The sequence below is a fragment of the Heptranchias perlo genome, chromosome 16, assembly GCF_035084215.1.
Source record: "Heptranchias perlo isolate sHepPer1 chromosome 16, sHepPer1.hap1, whole genome shotgun sequence".
NCBI classification, from domain to species: Eukaryota; Metazoa; Chordata; class Chondrichthyes; order Hexanchiformes; family Hexanchidae; genus Heptranchias; species Heptranchias perlo.
The window spans coordinates 28,825,703-28,853,481 of record NC_090340.1 but is presented as its reverse complement, the minus strand read 5'-3'; the positions used below and the strand labels follow the sequence as shown (position 1 = coordinate 28,853,481).

Here is a 27,779-nt window from a genome sequence, read left to right as displayed (position 1 = left end):
ATGCAATAACAGCCAAGACGTGGTAGTGGTGATAATGATTAAATTTAATGTGACATAACAAAAATATATAAATTAACAACATGACATTTTGTCAAACATCCTTGTGCATACTCTTGGTGAACTACATTTGCTTAACCTTTCGCTTTCTACAGCTTCTACATGGTGCATCCCCTGGCTTCAGCAGAGGTAGTAGAAGGTTGCTCAAATACCTTCCCTGACTGCGGAGATGTTCTTGACCTACGTCCTCTGGGCTTTGGAGCCTTTGAGGGCCACCTGCACCTGTGCAGGGGCAGACTTGGACATCGGGAGAGGAGACAGCGTTGCAGGTACAGGTTTGTTGGGGGGGGGGGGGGGGCAACAGGTGAGATGTGGGAACGCTTTGAGTGAAGTCCCACTTCCTTGTCCCCTTTCGCCATCATCCCTCTCTTGGACCAGCACCACATCACTCCCACCTGCTGGACACAGGTTGGTGAACAGATGTGCCACCTTGTAAGGCCACGTATAAGGTATGTCAACCTGTTTAAGGCGGCAGACACGTTGGCATCCAGAGTCTGCACGGCTGTTGTCGCAGCCTGCATAGACTCATTTGAGAGCCATGCTTGAAGCTCAATGGAGGCTGCCACTCTCTCCATTGCAGACATTCTTGCGACAACAATCCACTAGCCCCGGCGTTCAGCATCAGTGTCCAGCTGAGCAGATCTTGGAGAGGAGTGCGCACTCTGACGCAGATTCTCCACTGCTGCCCCTGCCACCAGTATCTGCTCATGCTCGCTTGTGAATCACCAGGTGACAACCCAACTATCTGTCTAACAGGACCCACCAAAGTGCCAATGTCTGTGCTGCTGCCTGGCTGTATGTCCTGTGATGATGCACCCTCAGAAGGACTGAGGTCCTCTGAGGAATCGATGTCTTCCATCTCGCCTAGTTCTGCTTGAACTCGTGAAGGCCCTGGAAGACAACAGAAAGCAATATTAATTATTCATCGGAAAAGTGATAATCTTTCCAATAACCATACTGAGGTCTGTCACAGTTCACTCAATGATGAAATAAATTCATCATGTGTGAGAAAGATATTAAAGTTCTGTCACTAGCCATCTGCGGGTTCCCAATCTCTCTATCTCCGATGGATAGGGATGCAACTGTTCCACTTATTTCCATGGCCACCTCCTCCGCATCTGTTAGTTGCACTGTCTGTGGTGGACCACCTCCAGTTCTCGTCCTCTCCCTTGCGTTTTGGGCTCTCTTCTCCTATAAGGGGAGAAACAACAGACTTGTCAGTGACTGAAGCTGCCGTGTTCACCTGATGAATGATGGCTTTGGGTGAGGCTAACTATGAAACAGATTGATCAGAGGATGACTATCAGACAAATGCATCACATTGCATCAGGATTGGGGTGAGTGGCAGTGGTGAGTGCATAAATGGGGAGGTGAAGAAGTGCATAGAAAGTGAAGGATGGTTGATACTGAAACTTAACTATGTGTAAGGAGCGATGTGATGGAGTACATGTGCAAACACAGAGTGGGGAGGGGGGGTGCTGTTGCACAATGCAGGATGTGGGTGAAACATCAAATGTACTCACTTTTCCTGCACTGCAGCCAAGACCTGAGCACTGTGCTCCTGCTGCTCGCCTCTTCTGTCAACTCTAGCCACATCTTCTTGGTGGCAGAAGCAGGTTTCTTCCTCTTATCACTTGGGTATAACACCTTCCTCCTGCTTCTCACAGCAGCCAGTAGTACCTCAAGGGATGCGTCCGGGAACCTGGGTGCTACCTTTCCTCTATGTCCTTCCATATCTGTTTTACATCCTTTCTCCTTCAAAATCCATTTTTGCATTGGCCCTTTAAATAGCGGGCTTTAAATCGCGTCACGTGGTGCGCAGTACGCCCACTGCGCTGCATGGAGACGTGAAACCCGGAAGTAAAATTAAGTGCCTTCAATTGAGTTGCGATCGGACAATCCAACGCACTCAAATTACTTCTGGATTTCCCATGTGATTATTTACCCACCCACTGAGTTCCCACCTCCATGCTAAAATTATGTCCATTATGTTTTCCATTTCCCATGCCAATCATCCTGTGGTCAATTTTAATGAGTTGCTTTGGTTCTTGATTTTGGAAAGGTTTTTGGCTGTTTACACGTTTCTCTGAGGTTTCTACCAAAGTTATAGGAGGAGATCAGGCAACCCCTGCAGCAATTCTACCCGTATATCTTTATCTTTTCTTTCAACAAATTGCTTTACTGACAATATGAGGATCCACTTCTCTAAAATATGTTTTACATATTGGAGTGGTTTTACATATCATTTTCCTACACTCATTCTCAGCAAAACCCAAGTCATTCTTTGTTAATGGAGGTCAGGTAGGTAATTTTCAATTCTTCAGTTATTTGATTCACATTTTTACGTTGCCTTCTATTGGATGACTTAATTCATCATCCATGGTAAACTATCATGCAATAATGTGGAAAATACCACATTAATGTTTCAGCAATTACTATGTACGATTACAGTTTAGGTACTGCTAAAACAGCTCAACGGTCAGAGAAAGAATTATTTCAGCCACCGAATTTCATTCCATCATGTTGAAGATAACCAATTTCTTACATGCTGTATTATACCAACTAAAAACAAAAGTAAGGCCCAATAAATTCCTAAAATAAATTACAATTATACTGAAGCACAGCATATCTTTCTAAAAATTAAGCATGTTTTTACTTGTTAAGAAATCTGTAACACTAAATTACTCATCAAACTTCTTGTGGGCAGCATTTAAAAGTTATTTCAGAAAAGGAACCTCGGAATTACACTGTGCACCTTTTTCTTAAGCAAAATATTTTACAATCTTTAATTAAAAATTGACAAGAATTTTAATTAGCTGTTAACAACAACAAATGTAAGACAGGAACATCATAAATTACAGTTAAAAGGTGGTTAATTTTATAACTGTTGTTTAGTATTTCAATTAGTAAAAGAAAAGCAGGTATTAATAATGAAATTTGCCTCCAGGTAACCACCTCCCCCATCTAGGTCCAGTAGCCAGTATATCGGAACAGTAAGGCAGAAGTCTCCCTAATAAATAAATGAGCAAATATTATGACTGAAATTGTTTCTGTAATGATTTTCCAACATGCATGAACTCAATAACAAGCAACTGTAATTTTTTTTTCCCCCATGGCTTTTCTCATTGCTAGTTTGGGATATGGACTGTGGTGCCTGTTACTGACACTGAGCTCTTACTGCATTGCTTCTCATTGTTGTTTTGCATTTGTCGGTCAAGGGTATCATTTATCCATTGTGACAGATGTGGGAACCGTGACCACTGAGATGAGCATTAGGCCTGCAAGGCTGAAGTCAGACTGCCTCCATAGGTGCTGTTTGTGGAGCAATTTGTGTTTTCTGTAAGGCAAGCACTTTGGGGTTTGAGAAAAACTTCACTGACAATGTGTCCATCTCAGACGTGCATAGTCTGCACTGTTGCGTGAAAAGGTTTGAAGCCCCCTGAAAAGGCTGCTCTGTCATGCCACTGTCTATATTACTCTGACACATCACTATGTGACTTTTCTCTCTTTTTGTTAATCTCTCACTGTGACTCAGATACTCACATTTTTCTTTGTTTCTCTATTATTCTAATCATGTGCTTCTGTTACTCTCTGCTTTTTATCACTTTCTTTGCGTGTGTTACTGTCTACTTCTCTCCCTGTTTATCTTTGTTACTTTCTCAGTAGCTCTTGTGCTTTTTTTATTACAGTGATCTTCCTGCATTACAACAGTGACTACGCTTCAAAAGTACTTAATTGGCTGTAAAGCACTTTGGGATGTCCTGAGGTCATGAAAGGCCCTGTATAAATGCAACAGTCCCCATCCACCACCACCCTCCTCCGCCTGGCTGAACTTGTTCTTGCGTTGAGCAACTTCTCCTTTGGCTCCACTCACTTGCTCCAAGTAAAAGGTATCGCTATGGGAACCCATATGGATCCTAGCTATGCCTGCCTTTTTGTGGAGTACGTAGAACATTCCTTGTTCCAGACCTACTCAGGTCCCCTCCCTCACCTCTTTTTCTGGTACATTGATGACTCTATTGGTGCCGTTTCCTGCTCTCGCCCCGAAATGGAAAATTTCATCACCTTTGCTTCCAATTTCCACCCTTCCCTCGCCTTCACTTGGTCCAACTCCGACTCTTCTCTTCCCTTCCTCGACTTCTCTATCTCCATTTCTGGGGATAGGCTGTCAACCAATATCCATTATAAGCCCACTGACTCCCACAGCTACCTTGATTACACTTCCTCCCACCCTGTTTCCTGTAAGGACTCTATTCCCTTCTCCCCGTTTCTCCGTCTCCGTCGCATCTGTTCTGACGATACCACCTTCCGCACCTGTGCTTCCGATATGTCTCCCTTTTTCCTCAACCGAGGATTCTCCTCCACTGTAGTTGACGGGGCCCTCGTCCATGTCCATCCTATTTCCTGCACTTCCGCCCTCACCCCTTCCCTTCCCGCCCAGAACCATGATAGGGCCCCCCTTGTCCTCACCTTCCACCCCACCAGCCTTCACATTCAACATATCATCTTCCGCCATTTCCGCCACCTCCAGCACGATCCCACCACCAAACAGATCTTCCCCTCCCCTCCCCTCACCTTTCAGCATTCCAAAGGGACCACTCCCTCTGCGACACCCTAGTCCACTCTTCCATCATTCGCTCTCCTCCCCACGGCACCTTCCCGTGCAAGCACAGGAGATGCAACACCTGCCCCTTCACCTCCTCCCTTTTTGGGGATAGGCTGTCAACCAATATCTATTATGTTGGTGAAACAGCAGTTTACTTGTACTTCTTTCAATTTAGTATACTGTATTCACTGCTCACAATACGGTCTCCTCTACAATGGGGAGACCAAACGCAGACAGGGTGATAGCTTTGCTGAACACCTCCGCTCTATCTGCAAGCGTGACCCTGACCTGCTGGTCACTTGCCATTTTAATTCCCTTTCCCACTCCCACTCTGACCCCTCTATCCTCGGTCTCTTACACTGTTCCAATGAAGCTCAACGTAAGCTCGAGGAACAGCACCTCAGCTTTCGTTTAGGCACTTTACAACCTTCTGGGCTCAACATTGATTTCAATAACTTCAGATCATAACCACTGCTCCCATTTTTTCAGTCAGCTAGTGCTGGTAATGGTTCTGCTGCTGCCATTTACAGCTACTCTTGATCAATCTTTTGTTTCTTAACCTGTCCCATTACCACCTTCCTTGTCTTGTACCATGATCCCTTTTGTCATTTAATCACTCGTGCCCTCTACCCTATCACAGACCTTCCCTTTTGTTCTTTCCTCCCCTCCCCCCCTTTTCCTGGCTCTGTACTTGCTCAAAAACTTTAACTCTTTTAACATCTTCCAGTTCTGATGAAAGGTCATAAACCTGAAACCTTAACTCTGTTTCTTTCTCCACAGAAACAGCCTGACTTGCTGAGCTTCTCCAGCATTTTCTGTTTTTATTTTATATAAATGCAAGTATTTCTTTCTATCCCTGCTTGCTGCATCCTTTTCTTCAGTTATTTGCAACAGCTGCCTTTTTGTCCAATGATTCCTAGCAAAGGGACCGGAGACACAGAAGCCAGGACAACAGACTTAGTACCATGAAAAGCCAGAGGAGGGAATGGGTAGGAGAGTGGGGAGCAGCTGGAATCACCACCAAATGGACATCCATAAGATGGGATGAGCAGAGGAGAATGAAATGGCCAGAAAGAAGCGAGGATGTAGGCATAGGCAGATTTCTTTGCTCTGATGTACAAGCTCCTGCATTCGTCACATTAGGCCTCCGTTGGAGTAGGCTCTGACATATAAGGATATAGGCCAGAGTGGTGCTATCTGCTTTAGAAAAAAAAATCTATCTGGAGTCAAGGCTGTTGATTTTAGTGTTTGGGGGTGGGGGAGGGGAAAGCTGGAAAGATTGGAAGGAGGATGGCAGCTTTTGCGATTTTTTTTATGTGAATAATTATTGAATTGTTTTATGCGTCAGCAAGTAGCACTCTCACCCAACTCAGAAGATTGTGGATTCAAGCCCTACTCCAGGGCATGAGCACATAATCTAGGATGTGCAGTACTAAGGGAGTGCTGCATCGTCAGAGGTGCTGTCTTTCAAATATGAAGTTAAACCAAGGCCCCAGTTGTCTGTTCAGGTGGACGTAAAAGATCCCATGGCCCAGTCGAAGAACAGCAGGGGAGTTCTCTCAGTTTCCTGGCCACCATTAGTCCTTCAAACACCACCACCAAAAATAGATTAACTGGTCATTTACCTCATTTCTGTTTGCGGGACCTTAATGTGTGCAAATTAGCTACTGCGTTTGCCTACACAACAGAGACTACACTTTAAAAAAAGCAATTCAATGCCTGTGAAGTGCTTTGGGATGTCCTGAGGATGTGAAAGGTGCTATTTAGTGGCAAGTTCTTTATGCGCAAAATAGGTGTTAAAGTTTATTTTTAGAGCTACAGTGAGGTGGGTGAGGAACTGTAGTGACAGCTGTGTCTCGGCAAATTTTTTTTGTTGCAATGTGATTAGAGAGAATTTTTAAATCTATAATGTGATTAAGATATTAATAAGAAACATGGCAATGACAGTTCAGTGCAGGCAACATTTATAGTCAGAAAACATCTGAGGTAAGAAGATTTTTGGACAATATATTTGGTGAGTGACAATTAGAAATAAGAAAAAGGAAAAAATTACTCAATGAGAAAGACAAAAATTGCTGAGCATTCACAATAGGCACTACTGTCACAGCATTCTCCCATAGCTACAAAACATTGGCCCAGATTTTGCTCTGAAAAATCACGATGAGGCTAACAGCGCTCACCATTATTTATGCACAAATTGGACAGCGACTTTTGGCTAGCCCACATGTGCAGTTAAACGTGAAAATCCGGAAGTTGCTGTCTGAGCTGCACCGCTCCTCCATCAGCTGCGCGAAAACGGAATCTCATTGTCTGGCTCCCCATTCAAATATATTGAATGGCGTGAAGTTCCTGTACTGACATCGTAAATACAGGCTAAACTCACCACAAAAAGTTAGGGCTTGTCCATTCCAGTCTAAATACCGTTTTAACAGCATGGTGAGTCTTAATTACTTCCAAACAACCTCTCTGGCACCGAAAATGAATGTTTACAAGTGTGGAGTCTCATTCCTTCAGCTTTTAATTGTTGTTGGAGATTTTTTTTTAAATTAAATAAAAATTATTTGTTTTTACTTTTCCTTTCGGTCTCTTATCGCCCTCTCTTAATCCAATCTTTCCTTCCCTCTCTTCATTGTGCATTGCTTGCCCTGTTGCTTGCCTTGTTCACACAGGTCCTACATGCCCTGTAGAGGGCACCGTGCCGTTTGGATCTCCTGCTGACAGCAACCTGTCGTGCAAAATCCCATAGGAAGTCTATGGACAAGAGTAAGTCTAACAAATGGTAGACGCTGTTTGTTCACCGCTCACAGCAAAATATGGCTCATTTAGTTAAAGAGACAGACAGACAATACAAGCAATTGCATCAAAGTTTCCAGCAGAAATACCACTGCTGAAAGCTACAGAGGTTGCGTGGAGATGGAGTTGAAGCCTTTTATTTCTTCGCATTTAGCTCACTGGAGATTGAATTCAATCTGCATTTAATATGGTTTAAAAAGTGACAGCAGTGATAGGAAACGATTGTATTTTTTTACCACACCGTTACCTCTGGAGTCCCCCAAGGATCTATCTTTGGTCCCCTCCTAGTGCTCATCTACATGCTGCACCTCGGCGACATCATCCGAAAACACAACGGCAGTTTCCACATGTACATTGACGACACCCAGCTCTACCTCACCACCACCTCTCTCGACCCCTCCACTGTCTCTGGTTTGTCACACTGTTGTCCGACTATTGGATGAGCAAAAATTTCCTCCAACTAAACATTGGGAAGACTGAAGCCACTGTCTTCAGTCCTCACCACAAACTTCATTCCCGAGCCACTGACTCCATCCCTCTCCCTGGCCACTGTCTGAGGCTGAACCAGACAGTTCGTAACCTTGGCGTCCTATTTGACTCTGAGATGAGCTATCGATCACATATCCACTCCATCACCAAGACCGCCTACTTCCACCTCCGTAACATCGCACGTCTCAGCCCCTGCCTTAGCTCATCTGCTGTTGAAACCTTCATCCATGCCTTTGTTACCTCTAGACCGGACTATTCCAATGCTCTCTTGGCCGGCCTCCCATCTTCCACCCACCATAATCTTGAGCTCATCTAAAACTTATCCTAACTCGCAATAAGTCCCGTTCACCCATCACCCCTGTGCTCGCTGACCTACATCGACTTCTGGTCCGGGAATGCCTCGATTTCAAAATTCTCATCCTTGTTTTCCCTTCACGGCCTTGCCCCTCCCTATCTCTGAATCCTCCTCCAGCCCTACAACCCTCCAAGATCTCTGCACTCCTCCAATTCTTGCCTCCTGCACATTCCCGATTTTAATCACTCCACCATTAGCAGCCGTGCCTTCAGCTGCCTAGGCTCTAAGCTCTGGAATTCCCTCCCTAAACCTCTCCGTCTCTCTATCTCTCTCTCCTTCTTTAAGGTGCTCTTCAAAACCTACCTCTTTGACCAAGCTTTTGGTCACTTGCCCTGATATCTCCTATGTGGCTCGGTGTCAAATTTTGTTTGATAATTGTTCCTGTGAAGCGTCTTGGGACGTTTTACTACATTAAAGGCGCTATACAAATGCAAGTTGTTGTTAAACAGCAGCACTTGGAAACTACGCAAAGAAAATGAATGTCTTCAGAGGAATGTAAAACTTTTCATCAGGTTCATCATTGGAATCTCATTATTTAAGAACAACTCTTAACATTATCCTGGCAGAATGTGCAAAGACTTGTAATTGCATTAAATTAAGCACTACATGAGAAGAATTACCTGTGTTTTTGCTACAGTGCTAGAATACCAATATATCTGATTGGAGATCAAGAGAGAATTTAGATAAAATATTATAGCCCCAAAAATCTGCAGGCAGCAATCCGGCGGATGCACTGGCATTGTGCCCACCAGCACTGACCTCAATAGCTTTTGCGGGTTCAGCAGGACACCTCATTTACATCGGGCCAGCAGGTGCTGATGTCACCACAGGCACACCTGTGACACATGCCTCCCCTGTGCAGCCAGAAAATCTGGTGCCTGCCGCCACTGAAAGTGGGGTTTGCCTAGCCTGCTCTCAGGTCCCACCCTCCACTTGTCACCACCCACACCTCCCCTAAGGAGGCAGATCTAATTTTTTTTAAATTCAACAGCAGGGAATTGGCATTGCAAGTAGCAGGCAGATGTTCTGCCCCTTAGAAGGCCAACCAGGAAATATTGAAATTGCCAACCGGATCGCTTTCTGGCAGAACTCCCCAAGGAATTCAGGGCCTGTATAGCAAATTTTCTTGTATTTTTAAGTGCCTTAATCACAAGATACAATTTAAAGAAATAATAGGGAAAGGCATGTGTTTTATAAATGTACCACTGTTAAATATAAAAATAAAGGCATATAAAACTGCATAGTGTGAGAAGTAACAACTGAGCAGTATGTTAACTAGTGTCTTGCATACAAATAACCACAGATAACAGTGAATTTTACATCAGATATTGTCTATCACATACCTCATCTGCTTGTGTGATCATAATGGCTGGTATGCAGCTACTTCTGTCATCTTTTTCATCTTCAAGCAGTGCTCCCTCTGTTACTACTTGAGTTGATGGGTCCAAAAACCACCATTCCAGTACGTTTGCTGGATCTTTGTCAGGGAAGTCAGTGTCAATAAATCCCTTTGAATCATCTACAAAAGCTGACAACGAATTTTCCTCGACTCCAAATGCACCATCCCAGGCAGGTTTAAGAATAACATACTTTGTTCTCTATTTGAAAAGAGAAAACAAAAACATAAAAAGCGCTATACAAACAAACAGTCACCTATAATCCTTTCCAGTTCTGGACTCTTGCAATAAGTCTTCAGTAATCTGTATTGGTTGTCATTTGTAGTGTATAACATTCCAATTTGGTGTCCATTTATCTGGCTTTAAATTTCTCATATCTATACAAGCTTACTGCCCCATTCAGATGTTACTAAGGAATTTACCGCACTTGCATTTACTTTGATTTTTTTATTATTACATTGATATGCTGGGCTGTTCCAGTCAAATGAATTCAAAGTGACTGAAAATCCTAAAAAGTAAAAACCTTAATTTTAAGAACTGCTGTATATCCTATAGAAATTAAGTCTATTCCTTGGAATTAAGAATTGTCTTCAGGGAAAAATCTCAAATTGTTTTGAAGTAAAATGTTTAATGTACAGTTGATTCCACTTGATCATTTGTTTTATTATTGCTTTCAACTTACTGGATAAAAATTTAATTATGTTGCACAGAGGAAAAAAAGCACAAGATTGCTTTAACCAAATTGCCAATTGTTTTTAATGGAGCATCAGTCACTTTCAATCTCCCATGTCCTCAATAAGGGAGGCAAATTTATGTCATGGTCAATCACTAACTGACCTCCTCAACAATTTTTTTTAAAAAGTAAAATTTTAAACTAAACTTCAGAAGTGTCTCTCTCTCACTAATTGCTGGTTTATTTTGAAAACAGACATGCTGGAAATTGTACCTCAGCTAATCGATCTCCTGTGGTAGTGCTCACAGCTAAGTAGGATAATATGATATTTTATAACAATGAGGTTGTTATGTCATGCAATACAATTGCTGGGCTTTTCTACTTTGGCACACATTAATAATTAGAATAATCTTTTTACCTTCCTCTGCCAAAAACTTGTTTAATACCTTATTGAAGGACTGCAAGAAGTCAGTCCTCACCACCACCTCCAGAATCCACAGGTCGATCACCCTCTGAGAAAAATTAAACTTCTGAAAATCCAGCCTTACTCCTAGTGTTCTCATTTTAAATAGGTAGCCCCTAGTTCTACCTATTCTCAACACTTCAAACAATGCATCCACTTGTACATTATTGATGTCCTTAATAATTTTAATACCTAAATCAAATCAAGTTTACACCTTTCCAATGAATCAAACCCAAGGGATGAAATCTATCCTCATAGCGCAACACACTTAGGCTGGGGGTCATCCTCATTGCCCTTCTTTAAAGGCGCAATGTCCTTCTTGATGTGGGTGGGGAACCAAAATTGTACACAAGAATCCAGATGAGGTCTTACAAAAGCCTTATTATAACACTATTATTGTGTACATAGTTTTGTAGTTAATAGGTCAGGCAATAAACCCCAGGACCCTTTTCATTTTGGCTGTAGCTTCCTGACACTGCACTTGAACCTTTAGGAGAAGTCACTGATCGTAGCCAAATCTGTCTTCCATTCTGTCACCTTTAACCCACTCATGCTATACTCTATATCCGGATTCTGCTCATCTATGTGCATAAATGCAGACTTATCCAAATTGAAAGACATTTTCCAATCTTGGGAGCTTCTTCAATCTATCCAAATCCAGTCGTAATCTGTTTTCTTATTCTAAGGTCCTAACTCTACTGCACAGCTTAGTATTATCTGAAAAGTTAATAACTGTGCTTTCTACACCTTACTCCATTTCATTAATAAATATAATAAACGGAAGGGAATCTAACATTGTGTCCTGGGGCACCCAACTAGTGACTGGACCCCAAAGGGAAGGGTGCCACATTTAAAACCGTCCTATGCTTATGCTCCTTTGGCTAATTTGCAATCCATTATGACATTTCACCTTCACGCCATGCAATTTAACATTAATGCATTCTCTCACAAGGAATTTTATCAAAGAATTTTTGGAAATCCAAGTAGATGTCGTCCAGCAGATCTCCCTGATTCACCGCCCCAGTGACATCTTCAGGCTTGAGCTTTCTAAATGACAATTAACAGCATTCCCACCATAGAGGTTAAACTCACAAGTTTATAGATCCCAGCTTATGATTTTAATCCTTTTTAAATAAGGACACCACATTTGCCTCCTCCAATCATCTTGCACTTCCTCTGTTCTCAGTGAATTATCGAAAATATTTACTAGAGATTCACTCACGACATCTGCCATTTCTTTCAATATTCGAGAATAAATTAAACTTGGCCCTGGTGCTCTTTCCCACCTTAAGTCTTTATAATTTAGATTGCACCATTTCTCTTGAGATGTTCAAGCGACCAATTTCAGTTCCAGTTTTACCTGCTATTCAAGGAGAAGATCAACCTTCCCACAGTTCAACACAGATACAAAGTACCTCTTCTGCCGTGCCATTATCATTATTTCTAATTCTACCAGCGTAACCCTGAAATGCTCCTATTTGTTCGGTAAACAATCTCTGACCCCCAAAAAGCAAATAATGCTTTCTTTCCTATGATTTTGGCTATTTTAGACTAACTTCCTCTCCAGATTAAATTTAGCTCGCTAATACTTTTTCTTAGTTCTAACTGCTTTTTATGCCTTTCCCTGTCTGAAAGACTATTACTCATTTCATAAGCCTTTAAATATCTGTTTTTGAGTATGAGTTGCCAAACTAATTCTCTGTGAAGTCATGATGGCTTTTCCTCATTTTACAATCTTGTTCTCCTCATGGGGATGTACAAGATTTCATAACCTTTTGAGATCTGTTTTAAAGGAAATACAATGTTTTATGTTCCAATTATCCTCACCCAGTTCTCTCTCCCATTTAACCCTCGCTAGGTCCCTCTTCATTTTGGTAAACTGAGCCTTTTTTTAAAAAAAGAGCCACCAGCATACTATTATCCCTAAACTTAATACAGCCCCATATTTTAAATCTTACTATGAAATGGTCTGAATTAGCAAGGAGCTCCCCACCTCTAGGTCACCCATCAGCTGTGGCTCATTATTGAACACTAAATTCAAGATATTATCCCCTCTTATGCTGGTCCTCACATGCTGAATTAAGAAGCAATCAATAACTGCATCAATATGTGCCTCTTGGGGGGGCCTCCATCTCTTGTGCCTGCCCCTCGTTTGTCTATCTTATAAGGGGATAATTAAAATCTCCCATCACGACTACCTTCTATTCATTGGCTACGTTACTGATTTGATTACACAGCTGAAAATTATTTTGCCTCTTGGTTTGGTGATCTATAACACAGACCGAGAAGCACTCTAGTATTTCTGATGAACTCCAGTTGGAGCCAGAGCGATTCCCCATTATTTTCTTCACTTGTAGTATCACCTCTTTTCACCACTTTTATTTCTTTCCTAACAAAAGGTGCCCACTAGATTCCCCCTACCTACCCTATCCTTTCTAAACAACATATATTGAGGGATGTTAAATTCAGGCCTATCCACAAAACCCACCCACATTTCTGTGAGGACCATCAGTTCACGGTTTTCAGTAGCAGCATATAGCTGTAGTTATGTCAATTTATCCCTAATACTTCTAGCATCTGTAGAGAAGAACTTGACAAAATCTTTAGATAACTTGGTGAAATTTTGTCCCGTTTTCATCCTTTTATGCTTGTAAGTGGCACATATGCATACTGTAGTTCATTCTTAGAAAGTTTTGATAACTACTCTTACCTTGCCTGACTTGGTAAAGTCATTAAACATTTTGTGGCAGACCTGTCACGTGTAGGGTGATGGTGTTTTCACTCAATCCCTGGCCACCACATTCCACTGGGTTTGAGCAGAACTATCTTCACTACTGTGTCCCAAACAGGGAGTTCTTCCGCTCATCACTTGGTCTAGCAGCACTTCCACTGCTGCCTTTGAGAACCTGGGGGTTCTGTGCCCTCCTGCAGAACTAAGATACTTTCCAGCTACAAATCTTTGGCCTCTGTTCCCATGCCAGTTTTCAGTGTACCTAGCCTTTAAGCTGCCTGTAAGTATTTAAATCCTGCAGCAACATATTATTTCCCACTCCCAAAGGGAAAACTCACAAGGAGAGGCTTTTACGTTGTCAGAAGCTCACAGTCAGTGGGGTCAGTGTTGGTGTGGTTGGGTGGGCAGAAGTCATGTCCCACCACATTTTCAGTGAGGATTGTGTCATTGGAACATAGGAAACATAGGAACAGGAGTAGGCCATTCAGCCCCTCGTGCCTGCTCCGCCATTTGATAAGATCATGGCTGATCGGTGATCTAACTCCATATACCTGCCTTTGGCCCATATCCCTTAATACCTTTGGTTGCCAAAAAGCTATCTATCTCAGATTTAAATTTAGCAAGTGTCCCATTGGAAAATCTAGGCTCTAATACGTTGTAATATATTTTCTTTTTCTCATTGCAGGTGAATTCCTCTCACAGGCTACCTGTGACATTAGTAACATCTCTGGTAAGTAACAAGCACTTTTTTAGAAAACAGTCATTCTGGGCTTCCTATAGCACTCATTCCCATCAAGCCACACATATGGAATAAAAATCAATATATTCTTCTTTCAACTCCTATTGAAATGGTGCCAGATGCCAACAAAAATCACAAATGAGTTTGGTGTATTGCTTCAATAATGGGATTAGACCTTTCTTTAGAACATTTTTCAAACCAATTATTTTTTCAGACTGTCAAATCCCGTTCTTTGTAAGATTGGAGAAACCTGTCCAAAGGGGACTTTCTTTTTTTAAATAAGGAGTAACAGATGACTAGTAGTTAGACAGTTGTGTTGCACAGAATTGGAAAAGAGATCTTCTTCATTGCTATGGCCATGGCCATCAGAAAGCAGGTGAGATCTGTATAAAGGTTCAGTTACACCTCTGCTCCTTTGATACACAATGGCTGACTATCATCTGTGATAGTCTCCTAAAAGTAATCCCTATGGCAGTGTACAGGTTATTCTTCAGGGAATATGATTGCTAATAATCTATGATTCTAACCTTACACTTATATCTATGTTATATTGAACATGTCATTTGAATGTGCTACTGTGTGGTTTGCAAGTTTTATTAGTGATTTTATGCTTTTTGGCATCACAATATCTACTTATCTTTACAATGGCTGACAGCTGCACGAGATTCCCCTTCCAAGCTCTTCATCTCCATTTTTCCTGGTGGGCTGTCTGCGTCTAAATTATTTTACGAAGGGTCAATACAATACTCCTGTCTGATGATCTCTGGAGCCTGATCATTTTGATTAGTAAGTTTCCCAGGGTGGTTACTCCCACCCTCTAATTCAGCAGAAACAAAAAAAATGCAAATGTTAGAAATCTAAAAAACAGAAAATGCTCTAAATATACAGTAAATCTGTTAACATCTGTAACGAGAAAAGATGGTTTAACATCTTAGATTGTAAAGCCTTTGCCAGAATTCTTGATGTTGACAGACTGGCTGTGTATTTCCAGCATATTCAATATTTACTTCTTTAAATCAGGCAATCTTTATCTTTGGCCTTCCTTTTTACATCATTCTAACTTTTAATTAAGTTTATTTGGTTCTTTTTATTCTGGAGGGGACATTTATTTTGAATGCCAATTTTGTGCCTATGTAATCAGGTTTGGCAGATGGGAGGATAATCCAGTTATCTTTTTTGCTTCAATTTGATGACAAGAAAATCACTGTGTTCTGAAATTATCTTTCCCCCTTTTTACTCTGGCTTAATTCTGTAAGCACCTGTCCAATCATTTAGATCACTCAGGTTATTTGTATACAGATTTGCTGGATTTATATACAATACTGATTATTGTTAGTTGGCACTGTGGTGTGGTATGAGATAGTACCTTTGCATAACTGCGTGATGTTAACAAAAATGCGCAAAGTACTGCATTAATGTATCTGGATTATTAGTTGTTGTCTACAAGTTAATGATTACAGCAGCACAAGAGTTACCAGTTCCATGATTACACCAAGAATCCAATATTCTGTATCAATCCAAAAAATAAGCATAGAATAGCAGCAGTAGAGTTTCACACACAAGCTTCTGCTTGTGGAATTCTCTTCCAGTTCATTATATTGCCTAAAAACATGTCCCTTCCATGGAGAGGTTCAACAGCAGAATTCATCATCCGGAAATAGGGTTGCTGGAGCACACCAGGTTATGGAAGTAATGTGAAATCATATTTCTTCAGTGTACAGTTTATTTTAGTTTACATTTAAATGATTATGGACTGGATCCCCTAATTCATTTGATCATTCCTTTTTCCACAGCTGCAGTGACAAGTACTTGAGATTGGACACTTGTTCAGGAGCCCAGAGGTGAGGTGGCCATATTATCATGTGCAGCCTTTGAAACAGGGATAGACTGCGTGTAGGTGAAAACATATAGTTGCAGTCTGCCGACATGCAAAATGACAAATCTCAGGGAGTGCAGATTAAAAGTCTCGCACTCAGCATGCACCGTTCACGTCATGCCTTTCAAAAGCATCACACTTGATAGTATCACACCTGAAAATGCCACACTAAAGTGCACCCCCGCCTCTGCAGGGCAAAAAAAAGTGATTGGCTGAAACAAGGACTTATCTGTTAAGTCACCAATCAAATATTCAATTGACTAAACATCAACAGATTGAAAGCAGTTTGATTTTATCAGTAAGGACCAATGAGGAACAAGTGAGCAGCAATAAACAGAGTAATTAAGTCATTCATTTTTTTTTAAAGCTACCAATCCCAAAGCATTATTAATCAGAAACCAGCAAATCAATTCACTAAAATAATGGTTTAGTCAGCTACCTTGAACCTTTCCACAGACCAAAACATTTACTGGTTAAAAGTAACATTTATAAGAAACCCATAACAAAATTAAACAATTCAGAATAAAATGTTTAGCTCTACTCATGGAGTTGCTTGTACAGTGATGCAGATCACTAGAATATGTTTTATTGGCAGGGCTTATTCATAGTCAGGAGCCTGGTGCCCAATCTCAAGTATTTGGCATTAAACTTCAATTATTGACTTTGGCTCTGTTGCCCAATTTTTGCTGCAAATGGCTTGATTCCTCCTAATAGGCTACAGTTAATCACAACATGCCTTCCCCTCTTCATTTTCATCCCGCCCACTGCCTGCTATAGTTCTGGAAACCTGACCATACTCCCTGCAGTGGCTCGCCGCGACCCCATCGGAAATATTTCCAGACCGCCTGAACTTTTCCAGGATCCTTTGCAGCCATGCCTGTCTACAGTCTGTCCGGACCTGCACAGGGTGAATCATGGTGGGGAGTCATCCTCAAGTGTCAGCCTTGGCTCAGTGGTAGCGCTCGCACCCGAGTCAAAAGGTTGTGGATTCAAACCCCACTCCAGAGACTTGAGCACCATCTTTCAGATGAGACACTTAACCAAGGTCTCATCTGTGCTCTCAGGTGGACGTAAAATATCCCATGGCACTATTCAAAGAGACAGAGTTCTCCTCTCTGACCTGTCCTGGCCAACATTTAGCTCTCAACCAACACCACTAATACCGATTATCTATGATGTGGAGATGCCGGTGATGGACGGGGGTGGACAAATGTAAGGAATCTTACAACACCAGGTTATAGTCCAACAGTTTTATTTGAAAATCACAAGCTTTCGGAGCTTTCCTCCTTCGTCAGGTGTGTGAAGGTTTCCATAAAAGCACCACATATGTAGTCACAGAACAATGCCTGGTGATTACAGATAATCTTTCCAACTGCCTGTTATCACACCTCTGCATGGATGGTGTTCAGACAGGGGAACATTACACCCAAGACCACTGAATACGCAAGAGGTCAGATTACAAAGACAGACAGACAGAGAGATGTAAGGAATCTTACAACACCAGATTATAGTCCAACTGTTCTATTTGAAAATCACAAGCTTTCGGAGGCTTTCTCCTTCGTCAGGTGAGTGTGGGATTCGGATTCCATGGAAGGTTGCCGCATTTATAGTCAGAGAACAATACCTGGTGATTACAGATAATCTTTCCAACTGCCCGTTGTCAAGGCAATCAAAGTGTTCAGACAGAGAGATGTTACCTACAGGACCACCGAATACACAAACAGCCAGAACAAAAGACAGACAGAGAGAGAGAGAGAAACATCCAAAAGGAGGAGGAAGACAGAGAATGACCTGTTGTATTAAAAACAGATAACTTTTGTTCGCTGGTGGGGTAACGTGTAGCGTGACATGAACCCAAGATCCCGGTTGAGGCCGTCCTCATGGGTGCGGAACTTGGCTATCAATTTCTGCTCGATGATTTTGCGTTATCGTGTGTCTCGAAGGCCGCCTTGGAGAACGCTTACCCGAAGATCGGAGGCTGAATGTCCTTGACTGCTGAAGTGTTCCCCGACTGGGAGGGAACCCTCCTGTCTGGCGATTGTTGTGCGGTGTCCGTTCATCCGTTGTCGCAGTGTCTGCATGGTCTCGCCAATGTACCATGCTCCGGGGCATCCTTTCCTGCAACGTATGAGGTAGACAACGTTGGCCGAGTCACAGGAGTATGAACCATGAACCTGGTGGGTGGTGTCCTCTCGTGTGATGGTGGTATCTGTGTCGATGATCTGGCATGTCTTGCAGAGGTTGCCGTGGCAGGGTTGTGTGGTGACGTGGACGCTGTTCTCCCGGAGCATGGTACATTGGCGAGACCATGCAGACACTGCGACAACGGATGAACGGACACCGCACAACAATCGCCAGACAGGAGGGTTCCCTCCCAGTCGGGGAACACTTCAGCAGTCAAGGACATTCAGCCTCCAATCTTCGGGTAAGCGTTCTCCAAGGCAGCCTTAGAGACACACAACAACGCAAAATCGTCGAGCAGAAATTGATAGCCAAGTTCCGCACCCATGAGGACGGCCTCAACCGGGATCTTGGGTTCATGTCACGCTACATGTAACCCTACCAGGGGGGAAAAAAAAGTTATCTGTTTTTAATACAACTGGCCATTCTTTGTCTCTCTCTCTCTCTCTCTCTCTGTCTTTGTAATCTGACCACTTGCATATTCAGTGGTCTTGGGTGTAATGTTCCCCTGTCTGAACATCATCCATGCAGAGGTGTGATAACAGGCAGTTGGAAAGATTATCTGTAATCACCAGGCATTGTTCTGTGACTATATATGCGGTGCTTTTATGGAAACCTTCACACACCTGACGAAGGAGGAAAGCTCCGAAAGCTTGTGATTTTCAAATAAAACTGTTGGACTATAACCTGGTGTTGTAAGATTCCTTACAGATTATCTAGTCATTTATCACATTGCTGTTTGTGGGACCTTGCTGTGTGAAAATTGGCTACTGTATTTACCTATGTTACAATAGTAACTACATTTCAAAAGTAATTAATTGGCTGTGAATTGCTTTGGGACATCCTGAGGATGTGAAAGAGCAATATAAGTTTGCTCTTTCTTCCTTATAGCAACCCGCTGGCCAAGTCCTGTACATTTTAGCCCAGAGTCATTCCAGGCCTGCCTGGAAGCATTACCACCCCGAGTCCTTCTTCACCCACTGTTTTCTCCTCAGTAGTTGCAAAGTGTGGCTCGCCTACTGTACTTGCTGATTATACATCACAAGTAGTTGCCAAATACAATAGGAAAGCTGAACAATTCAGCAGCTGAAGAGATGGGGAACAACTCCAGATAATAAGCTGGGAATTACTCCAGATAGGACAGGCTGGGGTGCTCACTCATCCACCTGCCTAGCCAAAGTGTTTTGCAACCCTCCTACCTGCCCAAGTAGTTCCCACCCAGTGTGGACACTTGCCCAGACTGCTTCCCAACTGGTCTGCCACTCACTCCCCAGCCCACCCCAAGTGCTTTCCAGCCAGCCCACTCCAAATACCAACCTACTCAGGCAGATTACTTCCCTGCTTGTCCTGAGTGCTTCCTATGTTGTCCAGTTGACTGAGTGCTTCATGGCTTGCCAAGATGTAAAACATGAGAACAAGAGCAAATCAGAGACAGAGACAGAGACAGAGGTAAAAGAGAGTGAAAGTGAGAAGTGAAGGAGGAGAGGGAGAGCAAAAAGTGAAAGGGGAAAAAAGAAATGAAAGAGCAAGGGAAAATGATTGAAGAAAGAGAGCAAGTGAATGGGAAGTGATGCAAGAGAGTGAGGTATGAAAGTGGCATGGGGCAGAGAAAGGAGAGTGACACACAAGCAGAAGTGGAGGAGGTGAGAAAGAGAAACAAGCAAAGGAGCAGAAAGTGAGACTTTTTTGCAAACTTACCAGTCCCAACAACCTCAGCTGGAGGGGGCTTGACGCTGAAAATTTTGGTAGGTCTACTGGTGAGGATGTACATTGTCAAGGAAGGACGTGTTGCTTGAGCCTCTTGCCTGATTCTTCTGCTTGTCAGCGCAGATTGAAAGAAATTCTGACTTAGCCACGGTTGTCATGTGACATGAGTTGTGATGCACTCTATGTATTGTAATTTCACAAGAGGATGAAAATGACAACTTCCATGATGCATCTCAGACATAGACATAGATACACAGACAATTTGCCAATAGCAGGTGGAAAATTCCAACACTTAGATCCAAACAAAATTTTCATCAAGCCCCCGGTTCCAGACAGAGAGGCAGACCTATGTGTGGAAAACTGTGTGTGTGCCTTTCCAACATTAAATAACTAATTTTGTGAATAAGTTGTGTTTTTTTCCATAATTGTGTAATTTTTTGTGTGGTTATGTTATATAAATTATTTTCAGCTGTACATACTCACCTGAGTGAAGAAGGAAAATGGTGGACGAAAACTATGTGAATAAGTTATTTGAGCAATTGAGTCGGTTTTGTGATACTTGCTGGTGAATAGTAGTTACAAAAAAAATTGAAGGATTTGGTTGCTTGATTTTCTGCTGGTTACTTGTTCTTCACTGACTAAATGTGAACAAAACAGACATTTGATTAGTAGCTTTTTAAGTAAGCGCTTATTTCAGCCAATCACTAATTTTAGCGGATTCATATGAGACTTTGAGGTGTGATACCTTCAAAAAGCACGACATACTGGAAGAGTTCTATACACAAAACTTTTTTTAAAAAAATATATACACTAGGGTTATGCTATGTTATAAAAGACTTGTTTTTGTATGGCACCTTTCTCGATCTCAGGACATCACAAAGCACTTTACAGTCAATGAAGTATTTTTGAAGTGTAGTCACTATTATAATGTAGGAAATGCGGCAGCCAATTTGCACACAGCAAGGTCCCACAAACAGCAATGTGATAATGACCAGATAATCTGTTTTTTAGCTATGTTAGTTGAGGGATAAATATTGGCCAGGATACTGGGGAGAACGCTTCTTCAAATAGTGCCAGGGGATCTTTTAGGTCCACCTGAGAGAGAAGATGGGGCCTTGTTTTAATGTCTCATCTGAACAATGGCACCTCTAACAGTGCAGCACTCCCTCACTACAGCACTGGAGTATCAGCCTGGATTATGTGCTCAAGTCTCTGGTGTGGGACTTGAACCCACAACCTTCTGACTCGGAGGTGAGAGTGCTACCACTGAGCTACAGCTGATACCTATGTAACGCAAAATGTATTACTGTTGGGGTTACTGATTTACAGCAACTAAGTAAAATTGTTTTTTTTATTACATGGCATTTTTACTAGTATTTTTGGGTCCAATTTCTGCAATTCTGTCCACTTTTCTGCAAAGATTTAAATCAGTGGCCTTGATTATCATATGTTCTTTTACCAATGTATCAATTTTATCCTTTACTTCTTTTAAAGCCCAGAATACACAGCAAAATGGATTGGCGATAAACACATGCGCCTGGAGTTTCCATGGGAGTTTTCCTGATCACCCCAGGGAGAAAAAGTTTAAACGGCTATATCTTCGGGGTTTCTGCTGATCTTCCACCAAAGTTACGGCAGACAATTTGGTGACCTCTCAGTGAAGTTCCAGCACATGGCATTTAGTAACACTGAGGAAGGGGGAAGGATCGTGAGATTTATCAGCACAGGGTGGGGTTCCTGGGCTTTGGTCGTACAGGGACAGGTTTTCTTTAGGTTTGGCAGAACTGGAGTGGGGGTCGAGTTGGGAGTCTTGTTCTTCAGTATCATGGTGGGGAGGGGGGCTCGAGACGTTTGAACATTCAAACATATGAAAATGGACAGGAAAAGACACAACGTTCCATCTAGCCTATCCCATATAGTTGTGATGACTAGTGCTGTCAAACTTCAGAGCCCAAACTGTAGTTTTTCCAAAGCCCAGAATCACCCCCATATTACCAAAATCACAGCCCCATCATCCTCTTCAGCTAAACAATAAACCCCCACCCCCCTACTGCAAAAACTAAGGTTCCCAATGTAGCGCTGCCAAACTCCGAGACTCCTGCTCCAGTTTCGCCAAACCCCAGAATTACCACCAGTGCTATCAAACCCCACAACCATCGCTCCCCCATACTACTAAATGCCAGATACCTACCTCCATCCTGTTACCTTTTCCTGTATATGCTGGGTTCTACGTAACAATTTATATATAGAATACCACGTAATCTTAAAAAATTGTAGTTTTACTTATTCAGTCACAACAAATCAGCAACCCTAATAATGTTACCTTGGGCCGGATTTTGATGAAAAAATAAGTGTCTGAACGATGCACACTGTTATTAATGTGCAAATCGGCCAGCAACTTGTAGCAAGGACGAGATACCTCGTGAGTTGCGAATTATCACAAGTTGCTGGGCGATTTGCCCCGCTCTGCCGTTAGCTTCGTGAAAACAGCATCTCGCCTTAACCTCCCTGTTAGTTTCATGAAGTTGCTGTATTTGCATATTAATTGCCCGTTAAACTCACCACAGAAAGTAAAGTCCAGTAATTATCAGCGCAAGTACCTTTTTAATGACGTGATAATTGTTAATGACTGCCAATCAACCTCTTTTGCCCAGAAAGCAAACAATTTTAAGTGTGGAGGTTCATTCCTTCAGGTTGTGCCTTGTTTTAGGAGGTTTTTTAAAAAAGTCAAATTTTATATTTTTAAATTTTGTTCCTTACTTTACCTTTGTCTCTTTATTCTCTATCTTAATCCAATCTTTCTTTCCTTCTTTATTTCTCTTTCTGTACCTGATTTGACTTTGAATTCACCCACTCTAATTCACCCTCCTTCTCAGTCCTTTCACTATTTATATTTCTCAATACTTTAATCTCATTGGTTAAGGAGATACACTATTTGCCCCGTTGTTCACCTAGGGCCCTGGTGCCCTTGCTGTGCCGATATCAGCTCGCACTTCCAGCAACTTTGTGGGCAAAAATTTTTAAAACCTAAACGTGCAATTGTAAGTCTAACTAACAGGGTACACTGTTGTCCCACTCCAGCAAAATCTGACCCATTGTGTGTAATATCCCTGTACTGCACCAGTTTCAAGCCTGAATACTAATTAACTTAGCCGTACTGACATGAAAGTGCTAGGAAAGCACTTATAAGCCACATATTCAGATGCAAGTTTTTATTTAGGTTTCTTATTAGTTTTTATGTCACAGGTGGTTCACATTGGCTGCAATTCAGTATAAATTCAATACTGTTTTGATAAAATTAAAGTTGTAAATACGATACAAGATACTTGAACGATAAGTGTTTGAAGCTCCATCAAAGTAAACAAAGAAATCAAAATCACCACAAAGCTGAAATAACAGGCTAGATATTAGCAGGGCTGCGGGTTCTCAGCGGGGGGTCGACTGGGCGCGTGGGTAACGTGCCCGGTGAAATCAGTGTGCTCCGCACGGAATCGCAGGCTAACTGGAGCCACTTACCTGTGCTTCCAGGTTTTCTGCTGGTAAGCTGCGCATCGGGCGGACTGCGCATGCGCAGTAAGGTCTGTCAGCTGGAGGAGCCCTATTTAAAGGGGCAGTCCTCCACTGACTGATGCTGCAGAAAATAGGAAAAATTATAGCATGGAGCAGCCCAGGGGAAAGGCTGCTCCCAGGTTTAATGATGCCTCACTCCAGGTATCATTGGAGGGGTGAGGAGGAGGACAGAGATCTTCCCCCTGGCGGGCGGGAGGAAGCGGTCTGCCTCTGCCACCAGGAAGGCCTGGCTCGAGGTGGCAGAGGAGGTCACCTGCACCACCAACATATCGCGCACCTGCATACAGTGCAGGAGGCGCTTCAATCACCCAAGTAGGTCAGCCGAAGTGAGTACACTTATTCATTCCCCTCCCCTCCGTCTGCCACATCACCGCCCCCACCCCACATCTCCTTCTGCACTGCCAACACTACTCTGTCACATCACCCCTCACACCCACTCAAACCTCATCCTCATCTTACCTGCACTTACTCACCTCGCCAGTACTCATCCCACCACTACCACTCAACCCAATCCTCATACAATCTCATGGCTCTATCTCATACTCACCCTCTCATGCATCTCTTTCACAGTCAGCCTCACTCAACCTGCCACTACCTGTGCTGCAGCCACAGGGCAGTAGGAAGCATAAGGCAAATGTGTCGTGAGCATGAAGGGGATGCACAAGGGTGTTTGAAGGTTTGTCATGATGTTTACCTATATTTAATTTCTGATCAACTCATATAACATATTATATTGTCACCACTATTGCTACGTCTTTGCGAATCTTGTCTGGTTTCTGCAATAATGCCCTTTCCTGAGGATCACTATGAAGACCCACAACTGATGCCACCCATTGTGTCACTGCAGAGTGGGTGTAGGTGTATTTGCAGGGCTCTTTTGTGCAGACGACTGAGAGACGTCGGCGATGTCCCCGGTGGCACCCTGGAAGGATGCGGAGGAGAAGTTGTTGAGGGCAGTGGTGACTTTGACAGCGACAGGTAAGAAGATGGTGCTCGGGCCAGCCAGGAGCAGCTCGACATGAAGGAGGCTGCAGATGTCCACGACTACATGTCGAGTGACTCTGAGCCTCCGTCTGCACTGCTGCTCAGGGAGGTCCAGGAAGCTGAGCCTCGGTCTGTGGACCCTGTGGCGAGGGTAGTGCCCTCTGCGACGCATCTCTCTCTGCTTTTGCCCTCCCTCCTGCTGTGCAGGTGGATGTGTCACAGCACTGTGTTGTGGAGCTCCACATGTCAGAGGTGGACGGCATGGCCGGCGAGGCTGGTGATGCTGTTCGCCCTCCGAGGAGGTCATGACTGCAGTTATGGAGGCCCCCATCCGCAAAATGTACATTCGAGGGGGTCCGCAAGGTAGGTAAATGTGTCTGGACACCGGGGTAAGTGTGCAAGTTTGTGAATTTTATTGTTGGGGGAGGGTGGTGGAGGCCAAACTTTGTCCAAAGTGACAGAGTGGCCCCCTACAATGAGTGAGGGTCTCCCCCCCCCCCCTCCCCACAACCTGTCAAATGGACCTTTGCAGCTGCCACAGGCCAGAATGCTGCAACACGTTCATTTCAACTGGGAGTGTTTTCCCCAGTACGGGAAACAGTCTCAGTTAATTTCAAAATCCCAGCCCTCCTAAAATATCAGGTCAATCAGGTATGTAAATGACCTGAAGTACCTGTTTAAGTACTTTAAGTGTCATCCCGCCAGCTTTAATTGCCGGCGGGAGTCCCACATGCGGGGGCTGCGCACGCATGTCAGCGCGTCACTCGGGAACCCGGAAGTGGGCAGGTTGGAGCTGGGCTCCAGACCCACCCCGGGAATCCCGGATTTTCGGAACCCCTCCGCCAAATCGAGCCCAACAATTCAGGTTTAATTATTTTGCTATAAAGCCACAAGAAAATAATTCCAGCCACATTTTGCCATCACCAAAAATTATGCTGATTTATTTTCTAATGACTTTACAGTAAAATAGTTGAATCTTCAATTGTTCAAGGGAAACTACATCATAACCTAAAAAGGCTGCCCTACCCACTTTTCTAGGCAGTATCATCTTTCCCTCATCTCCATCCTCACTTCTTTCTCTCTAGCTTCCACAGAATACAAAAAGGAGTGTAATAATATTTAGTGATCTTTGTCATGCCATATTATTCTACTGTAATATTTTACTTGGCAAAGATTTTAAACAATCAGCTACTTAAAAGAAGTTTGTAATAATTTTTCATAATTTTGAAAGTGATGTAAAGTAAGCCTCTAGAAGCCACAATATGCAATAAAAATAAATACTCACCTAGACTGATTAAGGACAACCAGAATGAATTTGTAAAGGGCAAAATGTGTCTAACAAATTTTATAGGCCTTGGGAGTACTCAAGTAGAGGGAAGGAGTTGGAGTATGAGAGTATTCATGAGATGGATTATGTGGCCTGAGGGTATGGGGTGGTGGGTAAGGTATAAGAACATAAGAAATAGGAGCAGGAGTAGGCCAATCGGCCCTTCGAGCCTGCTCCGTCATTCAATAAGATCATGGCTGATCTGATCCTAACCTCAAATCTAAATTCATGTTCAATTTCCTGCTCGCTCCCCGAAACCCCTAATTCCCTTTACTTCTAGGAAACTGTCTATTGTATGGAAAGTACCCAGAATAAAAGCACTGATAGCAGATCTAGAGACTGGAAAAGGGGATCTGAAAGTCGCACCAGGGTCAGGAGGAATCTGGGGACTGGAAACATTTCGACAAGGGGCTCTTGGAGCAGTGATGTGCCAGGTTAAATTTTGGAGCAGTAGAGGTGGCTGGAGCTTAGAGGTGATGGAAGCTGGAAGTAATGAGGAGGTGATCCAGGCTTAGACGATGGTGTGGTGTTGAGAGTAGCTGAAAGGAGAAGACACAGGCTCAGGTCCCAAGTACAGACCTAGGTCTGGGAAAATGCATGAAAATGGCCAGAGGTGCCGGATGCAAAAGGCTGGAGGTGCCATTCGGGAGCACGCACACATACGCACACACACACACTTATTGACTGTTTTGCGTTATAAATGTTATTTTTAAAAGGTATTTGAGAGGGGTGGGTGAGGAACCAAATGGACACTGAAAGCACTTTTAAAGTTTTTTCCAAGATTAGCTGCTTTTTTGATGGTTGCTAGTTGTTCGTAGGCCACTTTTAAGTTAATGAAAATTTTTTGAGAGAGATTTAGTGATTTTTTTTCCTCAGCATGTGGTTTTTAATTTGGTGCTTTTAATGAATTAGATATTTGAGTCGATCAGCATGCTTCGTGCCCTACAGACATTTGCACAATCTAAGGACACTTGCCAGACACAAAACCTTTAGATAGTTTTTCAATTTTTCCCCACATTTCAAAATTAGTTTTCACAATTCTTTAAATTCCCTTTCTCCCCTGACACACATCATTCCTGAAAACCAGGAGAGAGGCAAATAGTACCAGTCAACTGCCAATACCACTTTTAAACTGGTCACTAGGAAGTGCAAGAGAGGTTGACTTGCCCTCAAATATTTTCTACCTCTCTCTAAGGAAGGACCATTTTGTCCTCAGAAATCTGGGCTGAGATTAGAAATTCACTATTCCAGGACTTGCGGGGAAACATCTGCGTACTACCACTATATGGCACAGTGTATCAGTATACTAATGAGCTATCAACCCTTCATGTGTTATTTCTATCTGAATGCTTTCATCTCATCATATCTGGGTAAGAGTAAAAATATTAGTAGCTAGATATTGAAGTAATTTTATTTAAGGTCATGGTTAAGTGTTAAATATTGTTTAACAATATCTTAATTTTCAGCCGTTAAAGACAAACAACATCCCCAATGATTAAGTGGGGAAAGACACTGCTTGGTGTGCTGCTGAGCCATATTGACCAGAAGCTTCCAAATCTGTGCCAAGTTACTGATCTCAGCCAGTTGAGTGCTGAAGCCACTGCAATTGAACTCAATGCCTCAGAACTAGAAAGGGGAACATGAGCTAAGATTTCCATCTTCTGAGCACTATCCAGTGACACAAATGTGAACATCAGGTAAAAGGAGGATTGGGTTTAGCTGGGCTGAGCCATGTTGCATCGTTAGTCAAATAGCTTACTAACAGTTACGGCCCAGACTCATGAATGAATAATGGCCACTTGAGCGAGTATGATTTTAGCATCTTCAGAAA

General features: G+C 42.8%; 1 protein-coding gene across 1 annotated transcript in view; it reads right to left on the bottom strand.

Annotated features, from left to right (window-relative positions):
* LOC137333419 (uncharacterized) overlaps positions 1-27,779 on the bottom strand; it is a 246,778-nt gene that overhangs the window by 172,795 nt on the left and 46,204 nt on the right. The window contains exon 3 of the mRNA XM_067997569.1: positions 9,644-9,898. Coding sequence (XP_067853670.1) covers positions 9,644-9,898 — 255 coding nt within the window. The remainder of the gene's footprint in view (positions 1-9,643; positions 9,899-27,779) is intronic.